General features: G+C 51.8%; 6 protein-coding genes across 6 annotated transcripts; 2 read left to right on the top strand and 4 right to left on the bottom strand.

The window, feature by feature from the left end:
- Positions 1 to 366: 366 nt before the first annotated feature.
- Positions 367 to 1,545, bottom strand: DACRYDRAFT_15648 (uncharacterized protein; the record flags this gene model as incomplete). The annotated part of the gene is made up of 5 exons (XM_040771125.1): positions 367 to 512; positions 543 to 704; positions 756 to 1,233; positions 1,292 to 1,410; positions 1,464 to 1,545. The coding sequence occupies 5 exons, from the start codon at positions 1,543 to 1,545 to the stop codon at positions 367 to 369; spliced, it is 987 nt and encodes a 328-aa protein (XP_040629246.1).
- Positions 1,546 to 4,266: 2,721 nt separating this feature from the next.
- On the top strand, positions 4,267 to 4,947 carry DACRYDRAFT_107277 (uncharacterized protein; the record flags this gene model as incomplete). The annotated part of the gene is made up of 1 exon (XM_040768439.1): positions 4,267 to 4,947. The coding sequence occupies one exon, from the start codon at positions 4,267 to 4,269 to the stop codon at positions 4,945 to 4,947; it is 681 nt and encodes a 226-aa protein (XP_040629245.1).
- A 351-nt stretch (positions 4,948 to 5,298) lies between these two features.
- DACRYDRAFT_79148 (PIN domain-like protein) lies at positions 5,299 to 7,499 on the bottom strand. Its single transcript, XM_040776379.1, has 5 exons — positions 7,428 to 7,499; positions 7,315 to 7,377; positions 7,105 to 7,267; positions 5,935 to 7,050; positions 5,299 to 5,884 (listed from the first exon to the last, which is right to left on the bottom strand). Exons 1-5 carry the CDS (start codon positions 7,466 to 7,468, stop codon positions 5,357 to 5,359), a joined length of 1,911 nt encoding a protein of 636 aa, XP_040629244.1. The 5' UTR covers positions 7,469 to 7,499; the 3' UTR covers positions 5,299 to 5,356.
- A 301-nt stretch (positions 7,500 to 7,800) lies between these two features.
- DACRYDRAFT_22023 (uncharacterized protein) lies at positions 7,801 to 8,759 on the bottom strand. The gene has a single exon (XM_040772645.1). It carries the CDS (start codon positions 8,730 to 8,732, stop codon positions 7,929 to 7,931), a length of 804 nt encoding a protein of 267 aa, XP_040629243.1. The 5' UTR covers positions 8,733 to 8,759; the 3' UTR covers positions 7,801 to 7,928.
- Positions 8,760 to 11,032: 2,273 nt separating this feature from the next.
- DACRYDRAFT_22022 (uncharacterized protein) lies at positions 11,033 to 12,225 on the top strand. Its single transcript, XM_040772644.1, has 4 exons — positions 11,033 to 11,062; positions 11,123 to 11,657; positions 11,709 to 12,017; positions 12,068 to 12,225. The coding sequence occupies exons 2-3, from the start codon at positions 11,129 to 11,131 to the stop codon at positions 11,756 to 11,758; spliced, it is 579 nt and encodes a 192-aa protein (XP_040629242.1). The 5' UTR covers positions 11,033 to 11,062; positions 11,123 to 11,128; the 3' UTR covers positions 11,759 to 12,017; positions 12,068 to 12,225.
- A 125-nt stretch (positions 12,226 to 12,350) lies between these two features.
- DACRYDRAFT_22020 (histone H2A-1) lies at positions 12,351 to 13,242 on the bottom strand. Its single transcript, XM_040772643.1, has 5 exons — positions 12,940 to 13,242; positions 12,827 to 12,887; positions 12,707 to 12,774; positions 12,570 to 12,658; positions 12,351 to 12,513 (listed from the first exon to the last, which is right to left on the bottom strand). Exons 1-5 carry the CDS (start codon positions 13,130 to 13,132, stop codon positions 12,478 to 12,480), a joined length of 447 nt encoding a protein of 148 aa, XP_040629241.1. The 5' UTR covers positions 13,133 to 13,242; the 3' UTR covers positions 12,351 to 12,477.
- Between the last annotated feature and the right edge of the window lie 336 nt (positions 13,243 to 13,578).

Below are 13,578 nucleotides of genomic sequence, written 5' to 3'. Positions count from 1 at the left end.
TAACCCAGGCGGCTATGGCTTGTCTCAAGGTGCAATGTCATCCTGAATGACTCTCGAATACAAGGGTTGATAAGAGACATCGGTCTGGTTTTCGCGCTGGAAGCTCATGTTTCAGTAGCTTCGGGTATACGCCATGGGAAAGTCAGCGCACTCCGGATGCTTGTGTCATTGCAAAAAGTGAGGCCTGTATAATTGTCCATCACTTACAATTCCTAGACATATTTGTTATGCAGGAGAACAAACTGTTCCCGATCACCGGCCGATTTTACCAATCGGACCCTATTAATATTGTCATTCCTTTTCTTTCCATGCCAGGGTGCTTCTAACTCCCTTCAAAGACAGGTGAATAGTTTCACGTTTTGACCCCTACCATGACCCGCCGGGTCTCCGCCGCCCCTCACCCTCTTGACCGAATTTCCTCTCCCTTTCCAGCATATCATCAAACTCTTTCTGCGCCTTGCGGCGGGCCGCGGTCTCTTCAGGGCTCGCAGGCTCCTGGAAATCGTCCAGGCCTAGAGGAGCATCGTAAGACGGTGTATCACCTGTCTGATAGTCGGGTACGGGCGTAGCAGAGCGCTGTTGTTTCTGCTCTCCTGTCTGCTTTTGGTTTTGACCCGGCAGCCGACCACGGCGAAGCGCTTCCCAAGCAGATTCAGGACGTGCTTCTGTCTCAGAGCCGGAAATGGCAGGGGTAGGTCGAGGTGCTAAACATAGTCACATTTACACCATGATCGGAAGAAATGTGATAGACTTACGCCGAGGCATGCTGTCCTTACGGTCCGACCATCTCCACCCATTTGGCTGCTTCTCCAATTCCTGCGTCACCGGACCAGGCTCGGCGCCCGCGTTCGGCACCAATCCGTTCTCAGCAGAGTCGCTTCCAGGTGGAGACTGCCAGGACGGTGGATTCATGAAATCGTCTTGTCTCTGTCGTTCAAGCTCCCTCTTTTTTGCAGCAGCCACTTTTGGACTTGGATTTGCCTTCAATAACGCTCTTTGCCTCTCCATTTGATCGCGCAGGGCCTCCGAATAACCAATCACAACAGCCCTCGGATTGGCACACTCTTGCAGAATTGAGTTGTCGGTGACCGCTTCCACCAATTGGCCCAACAACATCATGGGAATGGAGGCGCCGGCAGAGAGCCAGAAGATGCGCATTGGACGCCAGTTTGGCTTGGCAATGAATTTGCCCCATACGGCGGGAACAGCTGCTCCAATGACAAGTCCGAACATCTGTGGATTCGAAATCAAAATATTATGGTAGTAATGGAATTGAAATTGAGCCACATACACCCCAGTTTACCCTGTTCCGCGCCGTGGTCAAGATCTCTTCGTCACCTGGTGTGATCCACCCCAAATCTTTCTGTCGTTGCCAGATGTCTGCATCGAGCGGAACGGACCATCTCAGTGCTGCGGTCAATCATCAGAGTCACGAGCGGACTTCTCAAAACAGGGTTACGTACCCCGAAGCTGAATTTGCGGCGGAGTTCTCTGATAGATGTCTCCTTGCTCCGAACCGTCCGGTATCGCCCTGTTGCCTGACATCGCAGTTTCGCGATTGCTGAACACCGGCTATCACGTTATCAATGATTGAATCTCTGTTGTCCGGTTGAAACGTGATTGAGGATGAATGTGGAGTTGCTGCAGGCGAAATGGCGTCGGCGCTCGAGCACGGTCCAGGAGAGCCACAGATGACCCGAAGGGGACGGGCCACGCGTCAGTGGCGCTGTTAGGGCACGTGCCCTAACATAATGCTTCTCTGCTTCCGTCAGGGTGGTGGAAAATCAGAGGCTTCGGATTTCCCGCAGGAGGGGTCCTACGACCACCACTGAGACATTATCCTTATGGTGGACTTACTACGCTATTTCTATGGTGTGAAGTGGAAGAAACAAAAGCTTGTACCGGCCCTGAATCACAGAGTCCACCTCCAGGCTGCGGTGCTTTAACATCCTGTTGTCCGGGTCAAATGATTGGATCGGCGGCGTTGTCTAGATAATCGGGTAAAACGCCGATAGCCAGTGACCAGCTCCCGCGCAACAGGTGAGGTCTGTGAACTTTCGAAAAACGGCTGAAGATAGACTCCTGGCCCTGGCATGACATGTCTCAAAGACTGTCAGACTCGATTGTGCGACCTTCTCTTGATCACAAGGTGAGCCACTCAACAACACCAGTGAAGGAGAAAGCTAGACGCAATCGAAACAGTGGCCCTCGTTGCAGCGAAGTACGTTCAATTGATACACAAAGACGTCACTGATCTTACCTCCAGAACATTTACACGCAAGGGAAGTCAAATTCCCATTCATCGCTTGAGGCCAGGCGGTTAAACATGTGGGCCCAAGGCCGGGAAGTACTCGGAAAGAAACCCGCGAAAAAGCGGAGCCCTGTTTCTAGCCGAGATTCGCGGCTTTAGCAAGTTGTCGCTGGCCAAGAGGCGGACGGAGATAATAAGCGCCCAAGTAAGTCCGTCTCTCCACACTATCCCCGAGAGCCGCCGTGCGGGTGCACTGCCTGATTCCCCGGACGACATCCGCAGACGGAGAAGCAGCGCACTGCTAGACTGCAGATCGAGTTCCGTGGCCTGCTTACTGCTATACCTTCAAATAACTGTCGTAAAAATAGCCTTGTCAGTTGTGAAGCAGCGGGCAAATGGTCGATCACCGATTTCCGTGAACGTGACATGGAGCTTTCATGATGTCCATCTGTTGCATCCGAAGGGACAAAGCCTGGCCTTGGTTCCCCCGATACCCTTCCGTCGCTTGATATCCCAGGTACCACGACAAAGAAATGGACTGAAACCGATACCAAAAATGTGGCGCTTTGGAGCCACTATCGCTATTACCTCTCTCCTGGCGTGTCCTGGCCAGTCTGCTCAAGGGGGGGAAGACGCAGTAGGACCGGCCCAAGTTTCTGTTAACCAGGTTCCTGTGATCCCGATTCCAGCTTCTTTTCTCAGCGGCGTTTCGCGGCGGAGGTTTAACATCACAATGCGAAGGATGCCGAGATTCTCCGATTGTCCGGGAATGTGTGAAGAAGCATTCAAGCGTTCCTTCAATGAATGGCGCCGCTGGCCTTCCTGCGACACCCCTGTAACCCCGCACGGCTCCGGACTGACATGCTTCTTTTTGCTGCCCTGGCATTTCCGCTGCCCGGGCTTCGGTGTCTTTCTCTCGCAACGGACTGTGGAGTCAGGGCCCCTCCTTCTGTGGGCTTTGTTCGACTCTCAGGATGGCTTCTATCTTGTGAAAAACCACCGCATGTAACCACACAAGGATGTGTGGTTACACGCAGTGGTCACCCTCCTCACTGTCTTGACTCAGCATGCCATTCCTAAGGACAGGTACCCATGCCCTTGTCCCTGTAATCTTGCCATTCCGGCCCCATGGTCTTGGTTCCAAGATGTTGTCTCAGTCAGTTATGTGAACAACCCACTCTGTTGTTCACCCAGGACGAAAGAAAAGGTATAAATCCTCAACCAAATCTGCACGTAAAATCTCTTCAGGATTCTTCCTGCCTCTTCTTCCTTTGAGCGCCGGGCGCTTCACCATTAAGTCCACTTGTCATCATATTATTATTCCAAGCGACACACAAACACCAAGTCATCATGCCCCGACTTTCTGCAAACACTGCCGTGAGTTATCTTCACCTTCCCTTCCAGGGTTTTCGGGTGACACGTCCATTTTTCAGTATAACGCACGACCCTTTGTTTGCGATTCCACTGTATGCTGCATCAATCCATGTGGAAAGCGCTTCCAACGCCGTCACGACTTGAACAGACACATCAAAGTGCACCTGGGCATAAAGTATTGCTGCTGTCTCAAGTGCATAGTCTCCTTGCTGAACCGTATTGACAGGGACTACGAATGCACACACTGCGGAGAGACCTTCGCTCAGAAGAACGGGTTGGATGTGCATGTGCGTGGACAGTGAGTGATCTTCCACTATACACCATTGTATCTAAATAGCATGCTCAGTGACGGACTCCGAACCCATGCATGCCCTCTAAGCAGATGGGGTGAGCCAGATCACAATCACGAAGCAACATGCGACGTCTTGCCGTTCCGTGACGACTCTTCCTATCGCCGTCATTGGCAGAACAAACACGCATCTGAGCCGCCTCGTTTTGAATGTCCCGAACCTCGGTGTAAATTTGGGTATGCCTTCATGATCTATCCTAGGCTAAGGTTCTAACCTAACGACAGTGCCGCGCGTAAAGCATTGCTCAGAGCTCACATGCAGAGCCGTCACAGGAAGGATTTACCACCTTCGATGAGACAGCGCCAACCTCGAGGGGCACATGGGATTGTTGTCCCGCTTGCACGCCGAGTTCTCGTCTTTGATACTCAACTATTCCAGATGGGCTTGATCGGACGTCCTTCCCAATGTGATCGCGGCAGCCCTCGATTTACCGAGTGTTCGCCTGAATCTGAGACTCCACGATCACCTTCTCACGAGGGCCATGCACTCACCCCTGGTGCGGAATCCCCCTCTGATTCTGAGTCCCTGTTGGCTACTCCAACTCCGTTTGGCGCGATCGGCATTTTGGATGGCCGGTTTTCGCTCCGTATGTCTTCTCCTATGCTGCACACTTCCATAGGCAAACAACCTCCGTTCAACATTTCGAATCTGCCATGGTCAGCCGACATGAACATGATGCTCTCGCCTCCGATCAGCGAACACCCTGCGCCTTCCCAGGAGACAGCTCTGGGGCCTGTCATGAAGCTCGAATTCCCCGCTACACCTGTGGGATTTGCGTACAACGCGGTCAATCCCCCGCCCGAGCCGTTTGCCCTCTTCGGGGACCACATTTATATGGCAACATCGAGTCCCATTCCGTCCGGTACTCCAGAGCCTGATTTTTTCCACATGTGGGGCGTCTCGTCGGTCGGTACGATGGATTGGTTGATCGACCCCGTCCTCCTCAATGTCAGCAATCAAGGCATGGCATAATGTAAAAAGAATGCCATCAATCTCCTTTAGCATCGCTGTGTATAGTTTCTGTTCTCGGGTGTATTGTTACTATTGCCGCTGTAAAATCCCCACTGTTTTCCCTTTCCAGCTTCGATAGCTTGGTCTATCTTGATGTATTCCGACGCGTGAATCATCAACCGGGTCTTTCCTTTGTACGACGCTGGATGACCAAACTGACTCAACGGGGTGTCACGACCCGTGGAAATCCTACATCCACAAATCGGCGCAGAAACAAAGTCATTCCTGTCTCTTCCGCCAACAATGGAGTCGCCCACTAGTTCATGTATTTGAGATAAGAGCTCATTGTCACCGTAACGAAGGTGCATTTGAACGAAAACTACTAATTGAACTTGATACTATAGTTAGGGATACGTAGAAATGTGTAACGTTACAAAATGATAGTGCCGTAGCTCCAATAAGTACCGGAGGGATCAACAGGATTGTCGCCAAAGTAGTTGGCACCTAGATGTCCATCATGAGCAGTATGATCACCCATGTCTTCCGCCAGATCCGCCACTTGAACATGATATTCTTTCAGTAGTGCTTGCACCTCTTGTTCGTCGTATATGCCCTCTTGAAACGGGGCACTGTCGGGCACTGGTGGAAGAGTGGAGAACACCAACCGCGCTACTTCTATCTGCTCCATGTATACCCCTGGTGAGGAGGGCACATATTTTGTTTGTGACCGCAACAGTTGCTCGATCGAGCCATACGTGCGGATAAGCTTGATCGCAGTGTGAGGACCAAGATTTTTGACGCGTTGCGTAAAGTCTGTCCCCAGCAATAGGGCGAAGTCGACAAAAGACTCCCGTGATAGTTGCAGGGCGTTTCGAACGTCTGTACCTGAGATGAGCGCAAGAGGTAATTGACGATTGGTGAGATTTCGCAACAGGGGCGCTTCGTATATGAGAACGTCCTATACGCGAGGTTAGATTATCCGCAGCGAAGATTGCAGGCGGTGCATACTGTGTCTTCACTGCCCACATAATTAGCCAGTCCGTTGATCACAAGACTGGCAGCAAGAGCTTCCGCCTCGTATGGATATTCCGCTTCGATGCAAGGCACACCCATAGCAGACAGGATCCGCCTGGATTCGGCATATGTCGCTGCTGTTGGCTGTCGGTTCCGCTTCTCGTAGCTCAATGCCATCTGTCCACTACGATTGAACAAATTTTCAAGGAGTGCCACATCGGCAACGTCATCCGACTTCGGTACACCCTCCACACTGCCTTCTGCAACTTCGACTATGAGACGCTTCCAGAAGAGCTGCTCGTCCGCCGTGAGCTGGGCTTGATATTTTGACGGTAGGACATGCTCTGGTTCTATGACGGCCAGGGGAAGTGTCGGCATAACCTCAGGTAGGGAGGTGGAAAGCTCAGGACTGTTTTTGAGGGTCGTTTCCCGAAAGTCTTGATACAGTTCTGTTAGCTCCTTGGTAATTGTGTCGGGCGAGAAACCGGGATATTGAAGGGAAGTGATAGGCGCTGGATACGAAGAGGAGAGCCCAAGGGTGGTGTGGGGTTCTGGGATGACTTCTGGTTTGGGATCCTTCTCCCGACCGCCGAAACGGTAAGCTCCCATATCATCTGCCGACATGTCGAACCACTTCGCATCAGCGGGTCGTTCATCTGCTTCAGAAGCATTTGCAAGTGCTTCCAGTACAGATTCGTATGCGGTGTCCACCGCCGCCACTGTTGTCACGTCCTCGGGATCGACGTGATCGAGGAAGGAGGCCAGTGCCTCCCTCTCTTCATGCGAGTATAGGTGTAGCAGCATCTCCTTTTGTAGAGCTCGGTCGGCCTCTGCATAATCCAATTCCGTGTCGTTCACTATCTCGTTTGCGAGTTTAATAGATTTTGACGAATGCACCTTCTCCATCACATCGGCGAGACCATGCAGCTGGGCTACAGCAGCTGCACCTACCGCCAGGCGGACAGCTGCGGACACTTGCAGCTGCTCAGCACGGCAGAGATGCTGGTACTTCTTCACAGCTCCTGTGAGTCGCTGGAGTCGATGAAGGCGGCCTTGCTCGTGGGCACCGCGAGCGAGCTGGAGGAGCCTTGTGGCTTGGCGTCGCGCTTGCTACAGGCTGCAAGTGAGCGGTAATGAACGTGGGCAGAGAGAATACAGGCACACCTCGCGGGCCTTTGCCGAGCTCCGTTCCTTCCCATCCCAAACAGTGATCACGCCTACACCGTTCGCGTGCATATCCTTGATCATCTTGTACCAGCCGATGATATGACCATGCTCGTGGGATCCTGCCCCGAAATGAAGTCTTTGCGTGACCAGGTTGCCATCTCTGGTGCATATTCAGTATCTCTAGTAGCTAAGTAATTGGAAGCGTACACCGCTATTTTCTTGCCTGAAAGTGCTCGTAGGCGTGTCGGGAAATGTTTAATGACATCGGGGCTGACAATGATGTCAGAATTCCATACTAGTCAATTAAATATATGGCGTACCAAGCTTTCTGTAGGAATGGAGTGAAGCCCAGAACTCCCATTCAGAAGCTAAGAAATAAGCACACCGCCGCTCTTCACGACGGGTCGTGGTGAGGAGTTGAAGGTGGTTGGATTGATCAAGTGTAAACAATGACAATTTGAAGCGTCGGCGCGAGCCGGGACCGCCTGTGCACATTCCCGGCGGCCAAGATCAATATTGAAGGCAAACGTGTAACGGGGGAGGTCCGACTCTTGCAACTACTTCATGGTTTTATTCTGGACATGGCCGATATGTCTTTTTTCAACGATATTGTCAAGCAGATAAGTAGATTGTATCTATTTCTTTGTGTTATGGAGTTCGTTGTATCCCCTATGCGCCTGCCGCAAACACTCTTGGTACTGTACATATTAAGTCCTATACGTAATATTGCATAGCAACATTCACGAGAATCCATTGAGTGGAAAGTCTCAAAGGGCAGTCTTCTGTCAATGAACTAGCAATGGCCGCTTCGTCGATGACACTTAGCTAAAGTTGAAATCTGCCAAACGAGCGATCATGACTTGATCGTGGACGGTTCTGATGAGTTTGCCAGGCCCTACTCCTTCGGGCCAATCAATCATCATGTTGATATTGGCGGGATAGAATACTTCTCCCTCCTTTCCCGCTGTATCAAAATCAATCAGTTTGACGCGGTCGTCCGGTGTGAGAAGAATATTCGGAGAACGAATGTCACCATGCACGAAGTTGGCAGCCTTGAGGACTTCTGCCAGCTCCCTAAGCTGTGCCTTGATGTTGTTCCAGCGCTGTTCCGTAACGTGCCCTAATTCTATCAATCGTTCACCGTCTGCTATCTTCTCCATGACCACCATCTGCAAAGTTGGGGACAGCCGTTGGACGCCGTAGATTTTTGGAGCGGCACCCAGAGTGGTCACGATATGCTCCTGCACGGCGATGCCATACAGATCGACAAATTTGATGATGCACGCTTCCGGCTCCTGTCCTTCAACAGTCATGATGCCAGAGAAGACGGGTCGAGTGCCAAGGTTATCTTCATTTATCTCAGGCCACCCATCGTACTGAATCTTCGCGATGAAGTCTACCGAATCTTTCTTGATGGCGATTTGGGTGTGCACAGGGTAGAAATTCTCGTCAAACGGTTCGTCGACCCTGCGCAGCTGAGCATAGTAGGTCTTCAGCTTTGTGATCCCTCGACGTATGCACTGGAAGAACCAAGAGACTTCCTTCAGATAGTCTTCGTTGACGAGAAGATCGAGATTGAGGGTACGAGTAAGCTTCTGGGCTATAGGCCGCCCTACAAACAGCATCCCTTGGACGTCAACTTGAGGACCCATAAATATAAGCTGAATGGTCGGGCATGGACTGCAGCGAGCGACGGCAGCTGCCTGGACATATTTCGAACAGGTAATCAGCCACTAGATTCAAGTACGTGGTGTTGAAAGTGCCTCACCTCTTCGCTGGCCCACGTCTTACACAAAGTCAGCTCCAGCTGCAGGTGCGGTTCAGTCTGCGATGTCGAGATCATAGTCTTGAATTGATACGTCGCAGCAGGCCATGAACTCGATTCGTCGTTGAAAACGGGGACTAGGAGGGAGCCATCAGCAGCTGTCTTGTCCGAATGTAGAACTCTTTCGAAGAGACCAGTAAGCCTGTGGAGATGGGGCTCCATTGCCGCACGCCTTGCCGAACGACAGTCTTCTTTGCCCAATGACTCCTCCTCGGGGTATAGTTCTCTGGCGACCATCAAAAGCCGGCAGGTCGCCTCCCGCTCAGTGGCAGTCGGGGTGAAGTGGGCCGGACGGTTACCCAGGTTGTTCTGCAGGTCTAGCAACACGTCACAGAACACGCCAACAGGTATGCCGGAATAAGGACGCTGGTCCATCAGGAAAGAGAGTACTCTTGGCCTCCCCCCGAGGCTCTTCCCCGCTGCTATCGAAGGTACAGGGCAGGCTTCGATGGCCTTCTTGACCAGCATATGGGCCAGGTCATCAGTTCCATCATCAGTTCCTACAAATGAATCGTCAAGCTAGTGAAATTCCTCACCACTAGCAATCGTTCGTCGCGGGTTCACATCGTCATGCAATCGTCGGCGCTTAGTAAGTGGTGAATCGAGCTCCTGCTCAGCTAGCCTCTTCAAAGGGGTCGGTCTCCTTGACACCGAGTTGTGAGTATCAGTGATTGGCTCTGTAACGAGCTACAAACATAGACTCACCGTCAGTGTGGCACTTGACGTAGAAGTGAAGTTCATTCCTTTTGGGGACTTCTCTGGCACTTAGGCTCAGAAGCTCGGTTATCGTACAATATAACATCGCTGGTCGTACTGCCTCATTGTATTCCAGTTCAGTGTCTGGAGTAAAGTAGGGTTGAGACGGGTAGATCTGATGGGTATGAATATAAGTGGATAGACAATGGGTTATGCATGCCCTGCACATACCGTATATAGTTCGAATCTTGCGATCGTCACTCCAAGTTTTTTCCCGATCATTTCCTTGAGGTCGTGTCCAGTGGTGTTTCTACGGACTGAAACGCCAATTGGATCAGGCAGACCTTCTATCTTGACATTCAGGAGAAAGGGAGGTTGTTCTTTCCTGCTCATGGCTCTCTCTCAACTATAACAAACTCAAGGTCAATGGTGTTAATATATATTGTTGTTATAAACTGATATGCGCTATTCAAGGACTTACGGAAACAAATGGGAATGCGCTTCCGAATTCCTCTCAGCACCTAAGCTTTCTTCCACTCCTTGTGAATAACAACTTCGCTGGCTGGCACTATGTATGATCTACTCGCTTCCTCATTTTTCGCTACCTGCTCAGGCTAATACTATCTTTGTGAGGTCGCTCCGACGTAATCTATCGCGATGCGTGTCGAAAGCCGATGTACTGGATAACCTCCACGACCAAGTGCTTCTGCGCTCGAGACCCTGGCCTCGAGGCAAAGGCGTGGGCGCCAACTTGCTCGGCAACACACCTGTACACTATCATCGGATGGATCTCTTACGGGATAGTTTGTATATGGGACTGCCCTCATGATTAAATTGACTTCATGAACTGCGCAACCATGTTTGGTCCTGACTCGGATCTCGTTGTGTCTGCCAAAGTGCCAGTGCAAAACGACCTCTGCTCGATGCGACGGACAGTGCCGTATACTTGGGGTTGCCAGCGGTGTTGACCCGCGGGATTGGGGTTGTCAGTCAGCACAGATCGGGATGAACGCCGAGGCTGCCTCGTGTTGATCTTCGCGATGCCTCAGCGTACTGTCGTATAAACTCCCGGAGCCGTCGGTGCCCGCCGATGTCCGAGCAAATGAAGGATTCTCTCCACTCGGGTGTGACAACGACTCCCTAATTCCGCAATTCCAAAACGCTCCAAGTCTTGTTCTAGCCTTCTCGTTGATCGCAGCCGACGGACCTTGGGAAGTCAAAAATTTAGGGTACTGTTCGGATACGGTACAACCGCGAGGGCTCAGGGTTTGCGACCAGGCGATAAATACGCTGTCCCCTGCCCACGACTCGTGTACCCCATCCCCACCACACCCATTCCACTCTCCCAGGCTTATTAGCTTTTCGTCTCTCTCCACCGTTTCTCTCTTCCTGTGCTTTTAGTAACGATTCTCAGCCACCAACGATCCAACTTCTGTAAGGAACATTCATCACTGTTTCACCCGCGCTTGGGCTGATCGTTCTATTGTGATACAGCCAAGCATGTACCGCCCTTCCCGTCACCTTACTGTTGAGGACATCAGCTTTCCCGCTCTGACTATCGACGTCAACGCCAAATACATCAACACCATGCGTTCCGCATCTCCCACTTCGCCGTACTACACCCCCCCTGCGTCACCAAAGGCCGCCAAGAAGCCGGCTACCCCAAGCGGGGATCGACTTTACGACCTGATTATGAACGCCCCTGAGGACCTTATTGCCCCTTCCGGGTCGACGGTGCGCATTCATCCGGCAGGACCGGATGAGGCGTTCGTCGCCGTTCACCCGCGGTTCAACCGCACCTGTATCGACATCGACTTTTGTCCGGCCTGGCCCGACGCAAGGAGAATCACAGCCCGTGTGATGCGCGACGACTGGGAACAGAGGCGCTGTACAGCTGAGGATACCCGCAGAGCGGCCCTCAAAGCGTACGAGCGTTTCAAGACCGGTCTTGGCTGGCAGGTGTGGGAGATCGTGCTTCCCTCGGAACTTCCTCCTGATGAGGACAGCGATCCTTCGGATGATGATTCCGGTATGTTCATTTGAAACCGCTTGCTGTCAAGTCGACTTATATCCCTTGCAGGAGAAAGTACGATCTCTTGGTTCTCCTCCGAGAGTGACTCCTCCGTCTAAAGTACAGGTCACTTCACGCGGAGGGTCCTCTCTCCTCCTCTCAATATCTATTCGACCTAACATATGCTTCCTCGCTGTTCGCTGCTCGAATAGCAGACGCTGCCCCTTTATCATCTCCTTTGGTCGGGCTGGTCCCTGGGTCTTGCTTGAGCTGCTTGCGGCTCGCGTCCATTGGCTTCTTGCTTTTCTCTGTCGCTGTTCCCGGACGACCGGCTCGTCCAGATGAAGCGACTCGGTGCAGTGTACCCATTTGCGTGAAGTGAGTACTAGTCTTGATCCCAACGAAGTCAGGTGCTGAGAGTGTCCTAGCTAACACCGAAACGACTTGCGTGGAACCAACGACACTACATATCATGGTTTGCAATGATCGATGAACTATCATGTCTTGATGACGATGACGATCACTGCGTTTTTGGAGAGGACGGTTGTATACCTTGTGTAATCCGCTAGCATTTTGTACACTTCTGCACACAATCCATCACCTGGTTCTCATCCAATACGGTCTGTCCCACATGCCCTACTGATATGAAGCATGACATTACAACGGTGACTCCCTATTCGAATGGGAACTTTCAGTCGACTGTGTCACATCATAAGATTACTTGCATTTATACATGTATTGATGTAGTAAGGATGTAAGGGGTAAGAGAGTACAGGTACAACCATCACGCATAGAGGCAGGCTCGACGGCCCTGCTGGCGTGCCCGAGAAAGACTAGTCTACAGATCCTGAGAAGGCTCAGCACCCTTCTTCGACTGTGACAGACAGTCAGTGACCGAACTGGCGCTTTGTTATTTGCTTGTCAGCGTACCTTCGTCTTCGTAGGAAGCAGTTCAGGCATGATGTGCGGAACAACACCACCGTCGGCGACAATGACGTGTCCCAGGAGCTTGGTCAATTCTATTTCGCACATCAGTGACGATCCTCATCCAGTGCAAGGCGACTTACCCTCATCGTTACGGATAGCGAGCTGCAAATGGCGGGGAACGATACGGGCCTTCTTGTTGTCACGAGCACTAAGTAACACAGTCAATACATGCATGTATGCGCGTCAACCGTGATACGTACGCGTTACCGGCAAGCTCCAGCAACTCGGCAGCAAGATATTCGAGGACGGCGGCCAAGTACACTAAAAGATACACCATGAGTGCCCATTGGTGACTCATCAGGAGCAGACATACCAGGTGCACCAGCTCCAATACGCTGAGCATAGTTACCCCTCTTCAACAACCGATGAATACGACCAACAGGGAACTGGAGACCGGCTTTGGAAGAGCGAGACAAGTTCTTGGCGTCGGCAGTTGAAGCGCCAGCCTTGCCACCAGCCTTACCCCCGGCCTTTCCACCAGATTTACCACCAGCAGCGGAAGACATGAGGATATTGTTATGAGATTGGTCGATAAAGAATAAGGAGTACGGTTATGATAGTAGTGTAAGCCCACGATGGTTTAATAGGTATGTAGGCCGAGAGAGGCGAGTGATGGTTGGGGGGGAAAGCAGAGAGGTGCACGACAGGGCACTGGTGTCGACCTTTTAAAGGCGCGTACGGATAGACACCTGACTGATTGTGTCTATCACGTGATTTAGAGCGGGTGCAAAACGGAATCAGAATAGATGGGTCTTGCATGGGTCTTGAGAGACGCGCCCGTTCCAGACCCGCGTGCGTCGGAAGCGAGGATTTGGGTCCGGGTGAAGGGCGCCCGTCATTGAAGCGCTGCCTGGAGATTCTCGTCACGTCCCCCTCTCGACGCTGGCTGAACACTTGAGCTCACCACCTTTCTTCTTGTCCACCACTGCTTGTTGGATACAATCCTGAGCGG

The sequence above is a fragment of the Dacryopinax primogenitus genome (assembly GCF_000292625.1).
Source record: "Dacryopinax primogenitus strain DJM-731 SS1 chromosome Unknown DACRYscaffold_8, whole genome shotgun sequence".
NCBI classification, from domain to species: domain Eukaryota; kingdom Fungi; phylum Basidiomycota; class Dacrymycetes; order Dacrymycetales; family Dacrymycetaceae; genus Dacryopinax; species Dacryopinax primogenitus.
This window is presented reverse-complemented; position numbering and strand designations above follow the sequence as displayed.